This window comes from Garra rufa, chromosome 18 (genome assembly GCF_049309525.1).
Source record: "Garra rufa chromosome 18, GarRuf1.0, whole genome shotgun sequence".
NCBI classification, from domain to species: Eukaryota; Metazoa; Chordata; class Actinopteri; order Cypriniformes; family Cyprinidae; genus Garra; species Garra rufa.
Window position 1 is genome coordinate 35,791,386 of NC_133378.1, and position 14,495 is coordinate 35,805,880.

The 14,495-nt window shown below is 38.6% G+C and overlaps 1 protein-coding gene across 1 annotated transcript; it reads right to left on the reverse strand.

Moving 5' to 3' along the window:
- Positions 1-9,635: 9,635 nt before the first annotated feature.
- LOC141291615 (protein-glutamine gamma-glutamyltransferase K-like) lies at positions 9,636-13,963 on the reverse strand. Its single transcript, XM_073823775.1, has 13 exons — positions 13,516-13,963; positions 13,199-13,390; positions 12,832-13,083; positions 12,587-12,705; positions 12,163-12,270; positions 11,835-12,012; positions 11,605-11,743; positions 11,322-11,514; positions 11,082-11,235; positions 10,672-10,956; positions 10,345-10,505; positions 10,126-10,262; positions 9,636-9,911 (listed from the first exon to the last, which is right to left on the reverse strand). The coding sequence occupies exons 1-13, from the start codon at positions 13,961-13,963 to the stop codon at positions 9,764-9,766; spliced, it is 2,514 nt and encodes an 837-aa protein (XP_073679876.1). The 3' UTR covers positions 9,636-9,763.
- Between the last annotated feature and the right edge of the window lie 532 nt (positions 13,964-14,495).

Below are 14,495 nucleotides of genomic sequence, written 5' to 3' on the forward strand. Positions count from 1 at the left end.
TGGGTGTCACGGTTCAAAAGGAGGTCTGGGTCCAGATGCAGGTAAGTATTTTATTAACAGAAAATAAACAAAACAAAAGGCCAACACGGCACAAACGTAACAAACTGAAACACTAAATAAACTAAACAGGGAACATGATCTTGAGCCAATAATTCAGGAACGCAGAATGACCAGACAGAACAGGAGACATAAGACAATGCAGACATGAATGCGGAGTGAGTAGTGGGATCTCTTATAGTCAAGATGATAATAGTAAACAGATGTGGGTGATCAGTGCTAATGACAAAGACAGGTGAAACAATCAAGGGAGTGCAGTGTCAGAACAGCGACCTCATGTGGCTGAAGGAAAATCCACAGCCCCGATCATGACAGTACCTCCCCTCAAGGGCAGAGCGCGCGGCCGTCTCAGCGCCAGGAACAGGACGCGCAGCCGCCTCAGCATCAGGGACAGGACGCGCCGCCGCCTCAGCGCCAGGAACAGGACGCGCGGCCGCCTCAGCGCCAGGAACAGAGCGCGCGGCCGTCTCAGCGCCAGGAACAGGACGCGCGGCCGCCTCAGCGCCAGGAACAGAGCGCGCGGCCGTCTCAGCGCCAGGAACAGGACGCGCGGCCGCCTCAGCGCCAGGAACAGGACGCGCGGCCGCCTCAGCGCCAGGAACAGGAAGCGCAGCCGCCTCAGCGTCAGGAACAGGACGCGCGGCCGCCTCAGCGTCAGGAACAGGAAGCGCAGCCGCCTCAGCGCCAGGAACAGAGCGTGCGGCCGCCTCAACGTCAGGAACAGAACGCGCGGCCGCCTCAGCGTCAGGAACAGGAAGCGCAGCCGCCTCAGCGCCAGGAACAGAGCGTGCGGCCGCCTCAACGTCAGGAACAGAACGCGCAGCCGCCTCAGCATCAGGAACAGGGACAGTGGTCGCCTCCGTGTCAGGAATGGAGACAACAGACATTGCCGTCTCCCCGCGGAAGAGCTTCTCCGCCCCCACCGCAAAGCAGGAACGCACCCGTGCAGTCTCGGCTCTACGGGCGTCCATCTCGGCCAGGCAGGCGTAAATAAACTCAAATCTAGCGGCCGACGCCGCCTCAAAAGACATCCCTGCTGTGTTAGGAACAGAGCGGGTGGTCGCCGCCCCCAAACGCGCGTCCGCCGCCTCCTCAAAAAAAATCCTCCCCGCTGGACCCATCTTGGATGTCTGCATTCTGTCACGGTTCAAAAGGAGGTCTGGGTCCAGATGCAGGTAAGTATTTTATTAACAGAAAATAAACAAAACAAAAGGCCAACACGGCACAAACGTAACAAACTGAAACACTAAATAAACTAAACAGGGAACATGATCTTGAGCCAGGAATTCAGGAACGCAGAGTGAACAGACAGAACAGGAGACATAAGACAATGCAGACATGAATGCGGAGTGAGTAGTGGATTCTCTTATAGTCAAGATGATAATAGTGAACAGATGTGGGTGATCAGTGCTAATGACAAAGACAGGTGAAACAATCAAGGGAGTGCAGTGTCAGAACAGCGACCTCATGTGGCTGAGGGAAAATCCACAGCCCCGATCATGACAGTGGGAGGAAAAAAAATTGAGGTGGGTGGAAAAAAAATTGGGGTGGGTGGAAAAGAATCGGGGTGGGAGAAAAAAATATTTTTCATTTTTTTTTGCATTATCTCGCAAATTGCGTTACTCTTGCGCAACCAGTTGATTTTGGTAATATACAATTAATCGACTATATAATGAGACTACAGTAGTTAATTAACATACTCTTTATGTTTTGTGGCAATTAAATAAAAATGTATTGTCATTTGTATAGAAAAGTGTCACTTGCTGGGGGAGTCATTTGTAAACCACTGACGAGCTGCGCACATTCACACTGATAATGAACATTGATTTGCGCAGCTCGTCGGTAAACAACGGCTGTGTGTAGTATATACGGCTCAACGTGAAATCACGCACCTGATGGCATTTACCGCTGATTACAGAACCGGCTTTACTGACAAAACGCGCAAGCATGATCGGCCCATTCGTATCGGTGCATCCCTAAAAAAAAGAACAAACAAAAATTGTTCTAATTTTATTTTTAATTGGCAACAGCCTGTTTCCTTTCAGCTGTGGACAGGAGTAGATGAATTTCTGGAGGTCTTTTGCATATGCTTGCAAAGTGGGCCCTGCAGTATATGAGGAAGCAGAAAAGTTCTCCCTCTCTGATGCAGTTTTCACCTGTGATCACAATTAGAGAAAAATACATTGCAAAAAATTGTTAATGCATCTCAAGTTTCATTGGCTCTTGCCAGCATTCGTCACAGATTAGGACATGCCGTGTTTTTGGTGTTTTTGGTGTTTGAATGATGCGCGGCCCCTTCCGTCTATGGGCCTTCACAGAGAGGATCAAGATAATAATCTGGATCATATTTTCAGCGATTAATAGCTTTATTTCCGCTCTGCGCCACAAACCTACTGTATTCCGCCAGAGAGGACTGCGACTGCAAAGGCATCGTTGGCAGTTTTGCATTAAATAAATAATTTTCTGTCTGTCATGTTTTTCTTGATTACTGTACAGAGAGAGTTATGGTTAACGTTAGGTTTAGAGGTAGGAGTGTAATTAGTGCCTATAAAAAATATTTTTTTATGCCATGTTAGTAAAAATGGCAGTTACGTATTATATCTATTCACTATAAAATGGGTAGGTTTAGGTTTGTGGGTAGTTTAAGGGGGCTAAAAATCTAAATCGGTTATTAATAAAACGATAAAAAGGCATTGATACGAATATTTTAATGAAATGAAAGATACGTAAATATTTTACGTTTTTAGCTAAAAATACGTAGCTATTTGTACGTTTTAAACGTTGAAACACGTCTAAATTGCACGTTTTAGCGTCAATAAAAACTTACAAAAATGTACGTTCTCTTACATACAGGTACGTTCTTTAATAGGTTCACTAGAATTACAGAAACGTATACCGTAAATTCAGTTTACTTATGTAGTTCTTTGCAGGTTGCATATCTGGTTTGTTACCCCTTTATTACCCAAATTTATATTATTCCCCTATACATGCAAGTTCTTTAGAGGTCGCTATAATTACAGAAACATACACTGTAAATTCAGTTTACTTGCGCAGTTCTTTGCGGATTGCAATCTAAAGCACTACCAAAATTTCACACAATAAAATTATTCACTTGAACAGTCATTCAATCGTTAACACTCACGTGCACTATGCAGTGTTTATCATTCAGTATCCACACGTTATTCAGTTCAGAATAACCAGCATGCAAACGTCTAATGGCATCTTTTCTTTACACAGCAAAGGCGGCACAGAAATCAATTCTGAAGCGGCATAAAACCACAGAAATGTGCATTTACAAAGACTGTTTAATGCTGCTCTGAAGCGGCATAAATGCATTTACACAGGAATTAAAATTCTGGGAAACATATAGAACTACAATTTTAAAATTAGTTTTAACAAAAACAAATGCTATACAATTAAATAACAAATACAGAAATAATATCAAAAATATATAAAACACGAAATAAATAAAAAGAGGACACCACAAAATGTAACATTAAATTTAGATTTCCTCTGCGTGCTACACTATCGCTGAAAGGTTTTTCACAATGTTAGCTTTTGTGATATTGACAGTTGTTTTCCTTTTTTTTTTTTTTTTTATTAAATTGTTCCAGTTGGAAAAACACTTAAAATAAATGAATTACTGCAGCATGATCATCACTGCACATTAAAAAAAAAAGCCCAAAATTTGTTTCAAAGAGCCAGGAAGTCACTCAGGCACAGACACAACGAACGAAAATTGATACTTGGTTCTAAGTAAGAACGGTAAAAAAAAAAAAAAATCTCTTTACATTTCCCGAGAACGACAGGAACGAAATTAAAAGACAATAATTTCCTTATCCATTTGATAAAATTTTAGATTGTGACTTTAAAGTGTAAATTCGTGATTTATGAATTTATGAAAACTTTAGCTAGGTTATTCTTATATCCGTTAATCTAGCCTAAGTTGATTTATTATTCTTTATAACAAATTTAAAGAAGTTAAAAAAAATGGAATTAACCTGTAGGGCTATAGGCTAATATTTTTTTTATTACACTGCAGGTCAAAATAAAATAATTCTTGATTATTTTTAAAATGAGAGAATCACTGACATATAATTTAGGTTGTTCGACTGTATGAAAACGAAATTTAAATCTGTAGCATTAATTTATTGTGCCGACTGCAAACAGCAACTGAGCACGATCCGTGGTCAAGACCAAATTCTATTCATTACCGGTGTTGTGCCGAAATCGAGTAGCATCTGCCTGCAAAACCGGAAGCTGCATTTTCAGGACCGCATTTCTAGGACCCTAGGTTTTTAGTGACAACGCCGCCACCTACTGAATTAGAGGACCAGCGAAGATGGATAACTATCAGAGTGTGAGTATTAAATGTGAATCTAATTTTATTTGTTTAACATTAAAAACAGTGCATGTGATGCATTTTCTTTGGAAAGTTAACGTAACGTTAGCCAACGTGATGGTGATTTGCTAAATAGTCTTGAATGCATATCATATATTAGCCTCTTATGCTGTAAAATGAATTGTTAGCACATTCATTTAACAAAACTATTGCATGAAAAGCCTGTGTTGACTTATTGACAGCACAATAAACTGTAGCATGTTCGTTCTAAAAGCTTGTTAAGTACTCATTGTTTTTCATTTTAATTCAGTTAAAATAATCGTCATGTTTTAACTGTCATGTGCTCACAGTCAGCTTGTTCAACGTTACCCCACAATACATGTTATCAGTACATCTCTTCATTTTGACATGGTTTTATAATGTTGGTTGAGACATATGACATTTTAATAGTGAGCCATAACAGAGAGGCCATAATAATTGACTGTTTAAATACCACATGATTGTTCATATAGCTATTTACATTTCGGCTACGTTCCTATAGCCTGTACTGATATGTTTTGGCTTCATTCAGACCTGTGTATATTTTAATTCACAATTTTCCTTTGATAGGTCATCATATGTGGTCTGGCTTGGCTTCAGAATTTGTCCTGATTATCCTCACAGGTAAGAAAAAGGAATTGTTTTTATGCAATGTCCAATGTATCTTTAAGCGGTAACAGTATTTCTGTTAACCTAGCAGTGATTATGTTCTCCTAAATATGTATAAATAAATTATATATTTAAAATATGTTTATTTATATATACAGATAATATAGGAGAAATACAGATAATATTGGAGAAATCAGTAATGCTGAAATGCTTCAATATGAACAGCAGGTGTCACTGCAGTTCATGCTGAATACTTGGAGTGAAATATGGATTTTATCTTTGAAAAAAATCTAGCTGTGTTCTTAGTTCTTACTTATCTAAATGTATAGTGATTATGTTCTGCTAAATATAAATATATACAAATAAATATAAGGTCAGGAAAAGTCATGTCAGTAATATTAACTATTTTTTGTATCATATATGTGTGTGCCCTCTGTGGTAACTAAGATCTTTTAAATACGAAATTTAAAATTACAGTAGAACATGTTCAACTAAATGTTGCTTATTTCATTCACTTCTCTTTCTCTCTCCTAGGAGTCATTGAAGATGTTGTCCGTGAAGTTCTATTTATGTGGTTCATGTCATGAACAAATTTGTTTTTGTGTGTGTTCAAGTTCAGTTGTAATATATTATTTTATAAAATATAAAAAATCTTAAATCTACCCCGAGTCATCCTTGTCTTCCCTCTGTACTTGAAAATGTGGTCAATCTAGTGACTGAAAAGACTTTAACATGATTCCTTGTTTATTTTACTTCAGTTATTATATTATGCTACTTAGACCCAATAACATTCATAGGAACCAGGTTTAATTGCAATAAAGAAAGTAGTATTTGGGTGTAATAAAACTCTAAAACTCTAATGTAGTTAAAACTGGGTGGAAATACTGCCTTGGTGGCACTTTTTTCGGTCCTCCAAAACTAGGGTCCTAGAAATGCGGTCCTGAAAGCGCAGCCTCCGTGACTGCAGACAGATAATACTGCCCGAAATCGGTGACCTATCGAAAACTGTGACCAGGGGTCGCTGTTCAGCACATGTTCGCTCAGGAGCGCGCACATGTAAGATCAGACACTGAAGCCAATTGATAAACGTCAGAGGAGACGAGCTGTACTGTAAAAGATGTTTCATGTCTTAAGACTAAAGAAAACTGGACAAGCTAGATATTGTTATCAGCATCTAAATTAATTATCTAAATTAATCTAAAACAAATTAAACATTATAATGCTGCTGTTGTGTTAGTTGTGTTAGACTACTAAGAATTTACTAATCCTTAACTAAAATTTAAGGATTCCTTATAGATGTTTTAGCGCTTATGTAAAACATATTCCTTTTATTTGATAAATATAGATCTTTTTTATTCTTATTAATATTTACTGTAATTACCTAATAAAGTTGGAGATCTACAGTTTGTTCCTTGCAAATGCAAATGACTGCAGTTGGCTAGGGTCACTGAATCTGACAAGTAAAAAATTAATATAGGCAATCAAAATGTTGCCACTCTTTATTTCATAATAACTGACTAAAAATCATTAATGCGGTGGCTCATGTGATGTGTGGGCTTCTTTTCTTTCTATATACACATAAATAAGCATATGGTCAGACATTGATATATTTATAAAGACAGCATGGTCTGACAGGTTAAATGTAAAGCTACTGAAATGTTACCCCTCTTTATTCATTGCATGTGACTGTAATGCTTAATAAAGTGACTTATGTGATGTGTCAGCTCCTCTTATTTTTCTAATTTAAACAAAAGCTGTTTGATGTAGGCTACCGTTAATTGGCTTAATCATTTAGAAAAAGCAATAAGAACTATAGATTAAGGTTGTTTTTATATGAGCTTTGTGTTATTCATATCAGTATCCGCACGTCATTAAAATGATTCAATAATCTGTTAATATCTAAAGATATTATGTGGCATTAAGAGAAAAGGCCTGTTTTATAGCTTACATTTTTTCCTCTTTTTCTTGTACAGATTCAATGTGAAAAAGGCAAACTGAGATATGCATTTATCTTGTTAACTTTCACCCCCTCAATTTCAGATTTTTAATTAAATTTTTTTTTAAAGTGCAGTATAAACTTCAAACATTTCAAACTGTATGTAGTTTATCAAGATAAAACTAGTGTTTGATTGTGAAATAGTGTTGTAAACTTGAAACAATAAAATAAATGAATAAACCATTAAGTGATGTAGGACAATGAACATTTAACATACATGTAATTATACAATATGTATTCCTATTTGTTTTGTAAAAGGTTGATCTGAGAGCAGATATGACAACACTTAAGTCATTTTCATAACTTAAGTTACATAAATGTCTTATTTGGGCTATTTAATCATACACTTTGTATCCTACTTTTTCAGCTTATATAAAAACATTTGAACCCAATCATAACTTTTCTTTAACTTCACTTGTGAAATGAAAATGAAAACTCTTCTATTCTAGGAATACTTTACAAGGTAGAAAAAAACAACTTATGAGGAAATCTCAGTAAAATATATTTTTAATTGTTACAATGGTTATGAGAACATAAGTGTAAAATATAAACTTTATGATCATGAAAACAAAAGCAATTCTTAACCTTTTAAAATAAGTCGGGCTATACAAAGTTCAAAGTTCAGTCTAATGTAACTTAACTTGAAATGACCTATACAGCTAAATTGGCTGAACTACAGTGGAGAAATTTCAAAAGTGTTAGAGGTGCAATAAAGAACAAATCTTCTAAATGATAACCTAAAAAGCATCACAGAAATCATTTTCTGGTAATGATTTCTGTAATGTCTAATAATTGGTGACTGTTACTCAAAAGACAACAAGAATAAACCTATATGAAAAAGGAGAAATATTTACATCACTTGAATGAGTTTGACGCTGGTCTTAGTACACGATATAACTACAGAAGAGTCAAGTTTTAAATAGGACAAATATCGAAACTCGTTGGTCATTTTTGAACGTGATGCTATTGGTCTAATAGGATTCAATGATCTATGCTAAGCTATGCTAAAAGTGATATCGCCAGAACAGGAGAACGGCTGAATGGATTTCAAAACAGTAAAACTCAACTTATTAACCTGGGGGGAGTTGGAGAATGAGCCTATTTCCAAAAAAAGTGTTCCTTTAAGACATGAAACATATTTTACAGCACAGCTCGTCTCCTCTGATGCTGATCATTCGGTTTCAGCTGAATTTTCAGCCGGTTCTCTATAGGTCCGATCTAACGTGTGCGCGTTCCCGCGCGAACATTTGCTGAACAGCGACCCCTGGTCACAGTTTTCGATAGGTCACCGATTTCGGCACAATACCGGCATGACAATCGTGTAGTGGGTCCCCAGCTTTATTGATAGGCCTACTGACTGGGTTAAGTCAATTCGCGGACGCTTATAGATCAGGGTTTTAAGCATTCCCGCCCGCGCCGCCCTCACCTAATGTTTGCGGCTGACTGCAAATGATCATAATAAGTAGCAGTATGTCGCCGAGAAAAGAAAATCTAAAGATAAAGCCCGTTTATCACTTTAAGGTACCTTCATAATCATATGAAACTTTTATGACTGTTGACGTTAATCTTCTTCTTCTTTCTTCTTCTTCTTTTTTTGTTTAATGGCGGGTAGCACTAATTACGGTGCATTATCGCCACCTACTGTGTTGGAGTATGGACCAGAGTATATCCCATGCATCACACACACACACACACACACAAAACTACATTCTCCTTATTAAACCCGTTCTTTTAGGATAACCAAATAAGCTCTCAACCCCATCCATGATTATTCTTTCTAGTTCAAATTCATCCACTCCCACCTTTCTCAATTCCTCCTTAATAGTTTCTCTTTCATTAAAATACTTTTGACAGGCACAAAAAACATGATCCACTGTCTCTGCTACACCACAATATTCACATAAATCCTGCCACCGTAGGTACAACATCGCCTCCTAGTGGCCTGGCTACATTTGACCCATTGATCTGTGTTTCCTCAAATGTCCTCTGAATCGGGATTAGACTTGGTTTTTAAGGCCCCTACATACCTTAAGGACCTTATTTTCAAAATTTCAAATTACGACATTACTGAATACAGAAGATCAAAACAGAATGGATAGGAGAGTTGGGAATTGACATATCCGAAGACACCTGGGAATAAGCTGTTGACAGAATAAAAAAGAATTCATCTTGTGCACGACTGCACTCAGAAGAAGATTATGAAAGTTTTCCACCATATTCACTATAATAAAACCAAACTGGCTAAACAATACTGTAGGATATCAGAGTGAACAACAGTGTTGAAACAACCCAAAGGAAAAATTCCACAAAGAGGCCCAGGATAACCAGAGAGCACCATAAATCTGTCCAAGATATTTTGGTGCCAGGAGTCTTATATATATATGTATATTGAACAATACAGCTAAATATAGAAATTATGTAACAACACAAAAACAAATATTTGAGATGTTTTAATCAGATACTATATCAGATTTTAATCATACTGGCCGTAAACATCCTCTTTCAAATATGTTCTAAAAACATGGTGAACAAGTTTACATTTCTTTAATGAACACATACCTTTCAACTCTCTATGTAAAGGTTAGCATTTGTTTTGTAGGTGAAGTGAAGCAAAATTGTTAATTCAGTTTGCAAATCAATCATGTGAAACATACACTGGAAGAATTTACTGCTAGATTTAGTGAACAGCAATTTCCTCTATTTTGGTTTTGTCGATTTGTTTAACAGCGCTGTTTGACGACCATGTTGGCAATTCCATGCACATGAGTAAGTTGAGGACAGTTGAATGAAGCTAGAAGTTTCTGTGGGCCATGACACCTGGGTATAAACTTCTCGGTCAGGCACACTGTGGCATTCCCTGCAATGTCACTGCGAAAGAAAGAAAGTAAAAGTTAATGCGAGAACAGAATTTTAGTGGAAATGTTTTTAGATTACTAATTAATACAAATATTCTAGTGTTGTTCAGCACCACTCAGTGGACATTTATTTTTTAAATTGCCAAGAAACGTGCAGTAAGGTACCTAAAACCAGTGCTATAAAGTACCCAGAGGTACATATTTTTATGAGACTGTGTTGGTCTTACCCATAGTTGACAACTCTGGCATGCTGCAGTCCAAGTCCCGTGAAGCGGAATACAGTGTTCTTCAGGACACAAGGCAGTGGATTCTGGAAAGTGATTTTGACTGGCACTTCTTGACCCACGATGGCATCACATGCAGGCTGACATACAAAAGACAATGTAGCACTGAATGATTTTAACCGACCAAAAGATTAAGCAGTTTAACTATAACTGTAAACTCACAGTGATAACAAGGTCTGGTGTGCGCAGTCTGAAGCTGTACTGGGTGCCCAAAACCTGCTTAGTTTGAGCCACATGTCCAAAGAGGTTAAGCATCAGTGAGGCGTGATCCGCCAGGTGATCTTTATATTCGTCATAACTCAGGGTCCAGTTCAGAGGTCTACCTATAGTGGGGAAAAGTGACAAATACTGAATAATTACTCATGCTTTCACTGCTAGTCTGTTTATCAATAATCTGCATTATACCAACTGTGTGTTCTCATCTACTGCAACTTTATCATTTTCTTACTTTAACATTAACATAACAACTTTAACATTATCTTTTCTTACATTCAGAGGGCTTGAGCTCAATGCATGTCTGTTCTCTCTTGAGGTGGGTCTTCCTGACTCCGGTGTAGTACATGGCTGCAGCCTGGCTGTAGAGGGTGACAGTTCGAGGTGAGCTGCATTTGTTTTTTAGATTGATGCACAGCACGGCATCCTTGCCCACACATGGTCCGTCTCCTTTCAGGCCGACTTCACAGACAACATCTTCAGCACAGGGCAGTGGATATACGCATCTTCTGGAGCCATGACGAAGGGCTGTTTCCAAAGCTGTGCACTTCTCAGAAGAACCTGATCAATGAAAGTAAAAGGAAAATTTAGAAAAGGGATGAATCGCAGTTGATTTGCCAAACATGATGGTTCAAAGTGTTGAGGGCTGGACCAGATGTTTAAAGATAAATGCATGTGGTTTTTACCAAGTGGGTGTTTGTAGAGGTTTGTGATGTCTACACGTTGATCTGAGCCAACAGCCTTAGTGCTGATGCAGTGACCTCCTACATCCTTCTCAACGTGAACAACACCAAATGTTCCATCACATTTCCTCTGCCAGTAAACTTTATCATTGTTCACCTAGAACACAGAGACAAACATGAATCATTAGTCATTATATGTTAATCTCTGTATGATAGAAAATTAAATTAAAGGAATTAACATACTTCGGCAAAAAGGAAGGGCACATCATGCTTCAGGAAGACCTGCCCATTGCGGATTGCAGCAACAGAGGTGGGGCCGCAGCGGGAGAAGCCCTGGCTGGTCAGTTGAGGAGTAGCATCAATCACCTGCCAACCTCCGAAACCAGATGGCAGGTCTGGCCGATTCATCCAGGCCTCATTCCACACATGGTAGTTCCTACATGGAACAGAAGAATAATGAAATAGAAACACTTCATGGAGATTCACAAGAACACTTTATGACATCACAAATGGCAATGAGACCTACCACAGTGAATCACGGTTCATGTGATCAATCAGCTGAAATTTCTCATCCAAGTAGACGTCAGTTGTCAAACAAACGTCAGTGTCATGAGCAGAGCAGAAGTTTGAGACTGGACGAGTAGGAATGCCCAAACATCTCAACACTACAAGTAAAAGAAGAAGAATATAAGTGCATTACATCTATAATCATTTTTTCAAAACTGTACTCCTTGTCTAGTCTGTAGAAACACTTACATGTGTTGGTGACTCCAGCAAAGGCCAAGCTCTGTCCATATTTGACAGGTATTCCTCCAAATTTGTGGTATTGTTTCAGAATGGCACTGCTGCCGCACCAGGATGTAGGAGCAGTTCCATCACCGTAGCAGTTTGACCAGTTACCCATCAGAACACCACAGTTTTTTTTGGCAATAACCTGATAAGAAGAGACAATAATAACTATTTTGTTTTGAATGCAGCAAGCTTCATGCAGAACTACCACACTCAGAAGAGATAAATCCTGACTATTTTAAAGGCTTTCCAACATGAAATCAGGGTGTTGATAAGAAAGAAAATGAAGACTCACCATGTCAGACACCACTCTGGAAATGTTAATGGGGCTTCCCCATCCTGAGCAAGGGGTGCAGCTCTTCTCCAACACATACATACATGCAGGCAGGATTCCCTCCTCACACTAAAAATCAGACAAAGGAGTAAGGACATTAGAGACTGTGAAAAATGGCATGCTATCTTGTGCATAGAAATGTTGCATAGTAAAACTTGCTCTGTGGAATTACATCTCAGAAGCCTCATCCAGCACCTCAACTGGATTTCAGCACTTTTAATGTACACCTTATTATTTAAGGTGCCTACATTCTAGAAAAAAAAATGATACAAACTGTTTTGTGCCATTTTCTTGTGACACATCATTCTCATTAAATGAGTGATTTTACAGCCTTTCTCTGACATATCAAACACTTTTAATATATGGCTGAAAGTTTGGTTCTTACTTGACCAAAGTTCCATGATCGGCAGCCAATCTGCTCTTTAGTTCCATAGTAGAGTCTGCCCATGTTATTCAGCACATACTCAGCTCTCTCTTGCTCATCACTCAGGTACACACAGTCATCTGATATAGAGAACAGTAGACTTAAAATTGAAAAGCTGCATTAAGTTTTAACAGTGCTTTCTTTACACATTCTATTTCATTTTCATATATTCAAGTTTCAGGTTTAAAGTTCAAAGAAACACATACCTTTACACCAGGGGTTGAACAGCATGTAAATGTCATTTTCAGGAACACAAGGTAAAGTGAATCTGCCTTCTGGACAGTTTGTCACGACACTGAACTTGTATCGTCCAGCACAAGCGGTCGGAACAGAGTTCACACACAGTTTGACCCGGTTTTGTCCATGTTCCACAATCTTTGCCCCCCAGCAGTCTTTCTTGAATTCATCCACTATTGGAATGATCACATAAGTGCCGTCCCGGATGGATGGAATTCGACCTGTAAAACATAGAGAAGAACAAGAGGTTTCAGTGACGGTAGAAATGCTGGTTCATCTCCTTACGTGTTTTCACTGTACATGTCCTTTCTTGGCATCTTGTCGGTCATAACTAACCTAGTTTTAGCTCCAGGTGAAGCTTGTCACAACTGGGATTGAAAGGTCGGCACAGATCAACCCACATATTGAAACACTGTCCTCTGCGGACAATGAGATTATCATCAAGAAAACAATTGGTGCGATGCTCCAGGCGATTCTGTCCAGTCCTGCATTTGAGAAGGTCGACTTTACACACCCGGAGGACGGCATCTGAGAAAATTTAAAATTCAGAAAACAGGTGACTTATTAACAAATGGATCATTCATTGAGTTAGGGTAAGTGAAAATAACATGTTTCCCTTCATGGATTACAGGACAAAGATCTATGACTCTTACCATCGGCTCCACAGACTTGCTTGCTTGTGCAGTCATCCACGTATCCCTTAATGACGACATCCTTTTTCTCATTATCATGGCATGGAGTGACAAAGCTGCAAGGATTAGAATATGGAGTAGCACATGGAATAGAGCATGGAGAAGCGTATCGAGTAGCATATGGAGAAGCGCAAGGATTAATGCATGGGTTCACACAAGGGTTAATGCATGGGTTCGTGCATGGGTTTGTGCAAGGGTTAATGCATGGGTTTACGCAAGGCTTCACGTAAACATTTGCCCAGGGGTTAGCACATGGGTTTGTGCAGGGGTTAGCACAAGGGTTTGCGCATGGGTTGGTGTAAACCGGTGAATAACATCCTCCTTTACAATTGTCATCTGCCTGCAGTTTAAAACTTGGGAAACGGCCGACAGTGCAAAGGCTTTTGCATGAGTTGTTGACACAAGGCATCCTGTGCAAAAAGAGAAAAAGAATGTGAAGGATGAACAAAAAGACAACAATATTATTATTGTTTGGTCATGCACAAGTTTAGGTGAATCATCTCTAATGTAGCTTTTTTTCCCGAATATTCGTGCCTTTAAATCAAATCAAATCAGAACTTCCTTCTCAATCTTCATTTATTAGACAGCAAAGTAAGTCATCTTAACTTTTTTCTTGTTGTGGATTATTAAAAGTCCATGAAAGCAAAGAATATGTGCAAAATAAAACCAGCCAAAATATCAGGCAAAAAGTATTATCAAAGTTGATTACTTACGTTACTCCTTGTCCTTGTTTGTAACAAGTAACTGAAGTGAAAACTTTGCAAGCAAGTCCTGCTTTAACCAGCACGTCTTTCTGCTGCAGTCCTAGATATATATATATACTTAATGTTCATCTCCACCCATCCACATCTCTTGTGAGCAAGAAGAAAAGATTTTGGGTGAGTGACATATATTAATTTAAATGTTCTGTGTCAGGGAATTAAGTCAAATTAATGACTTAG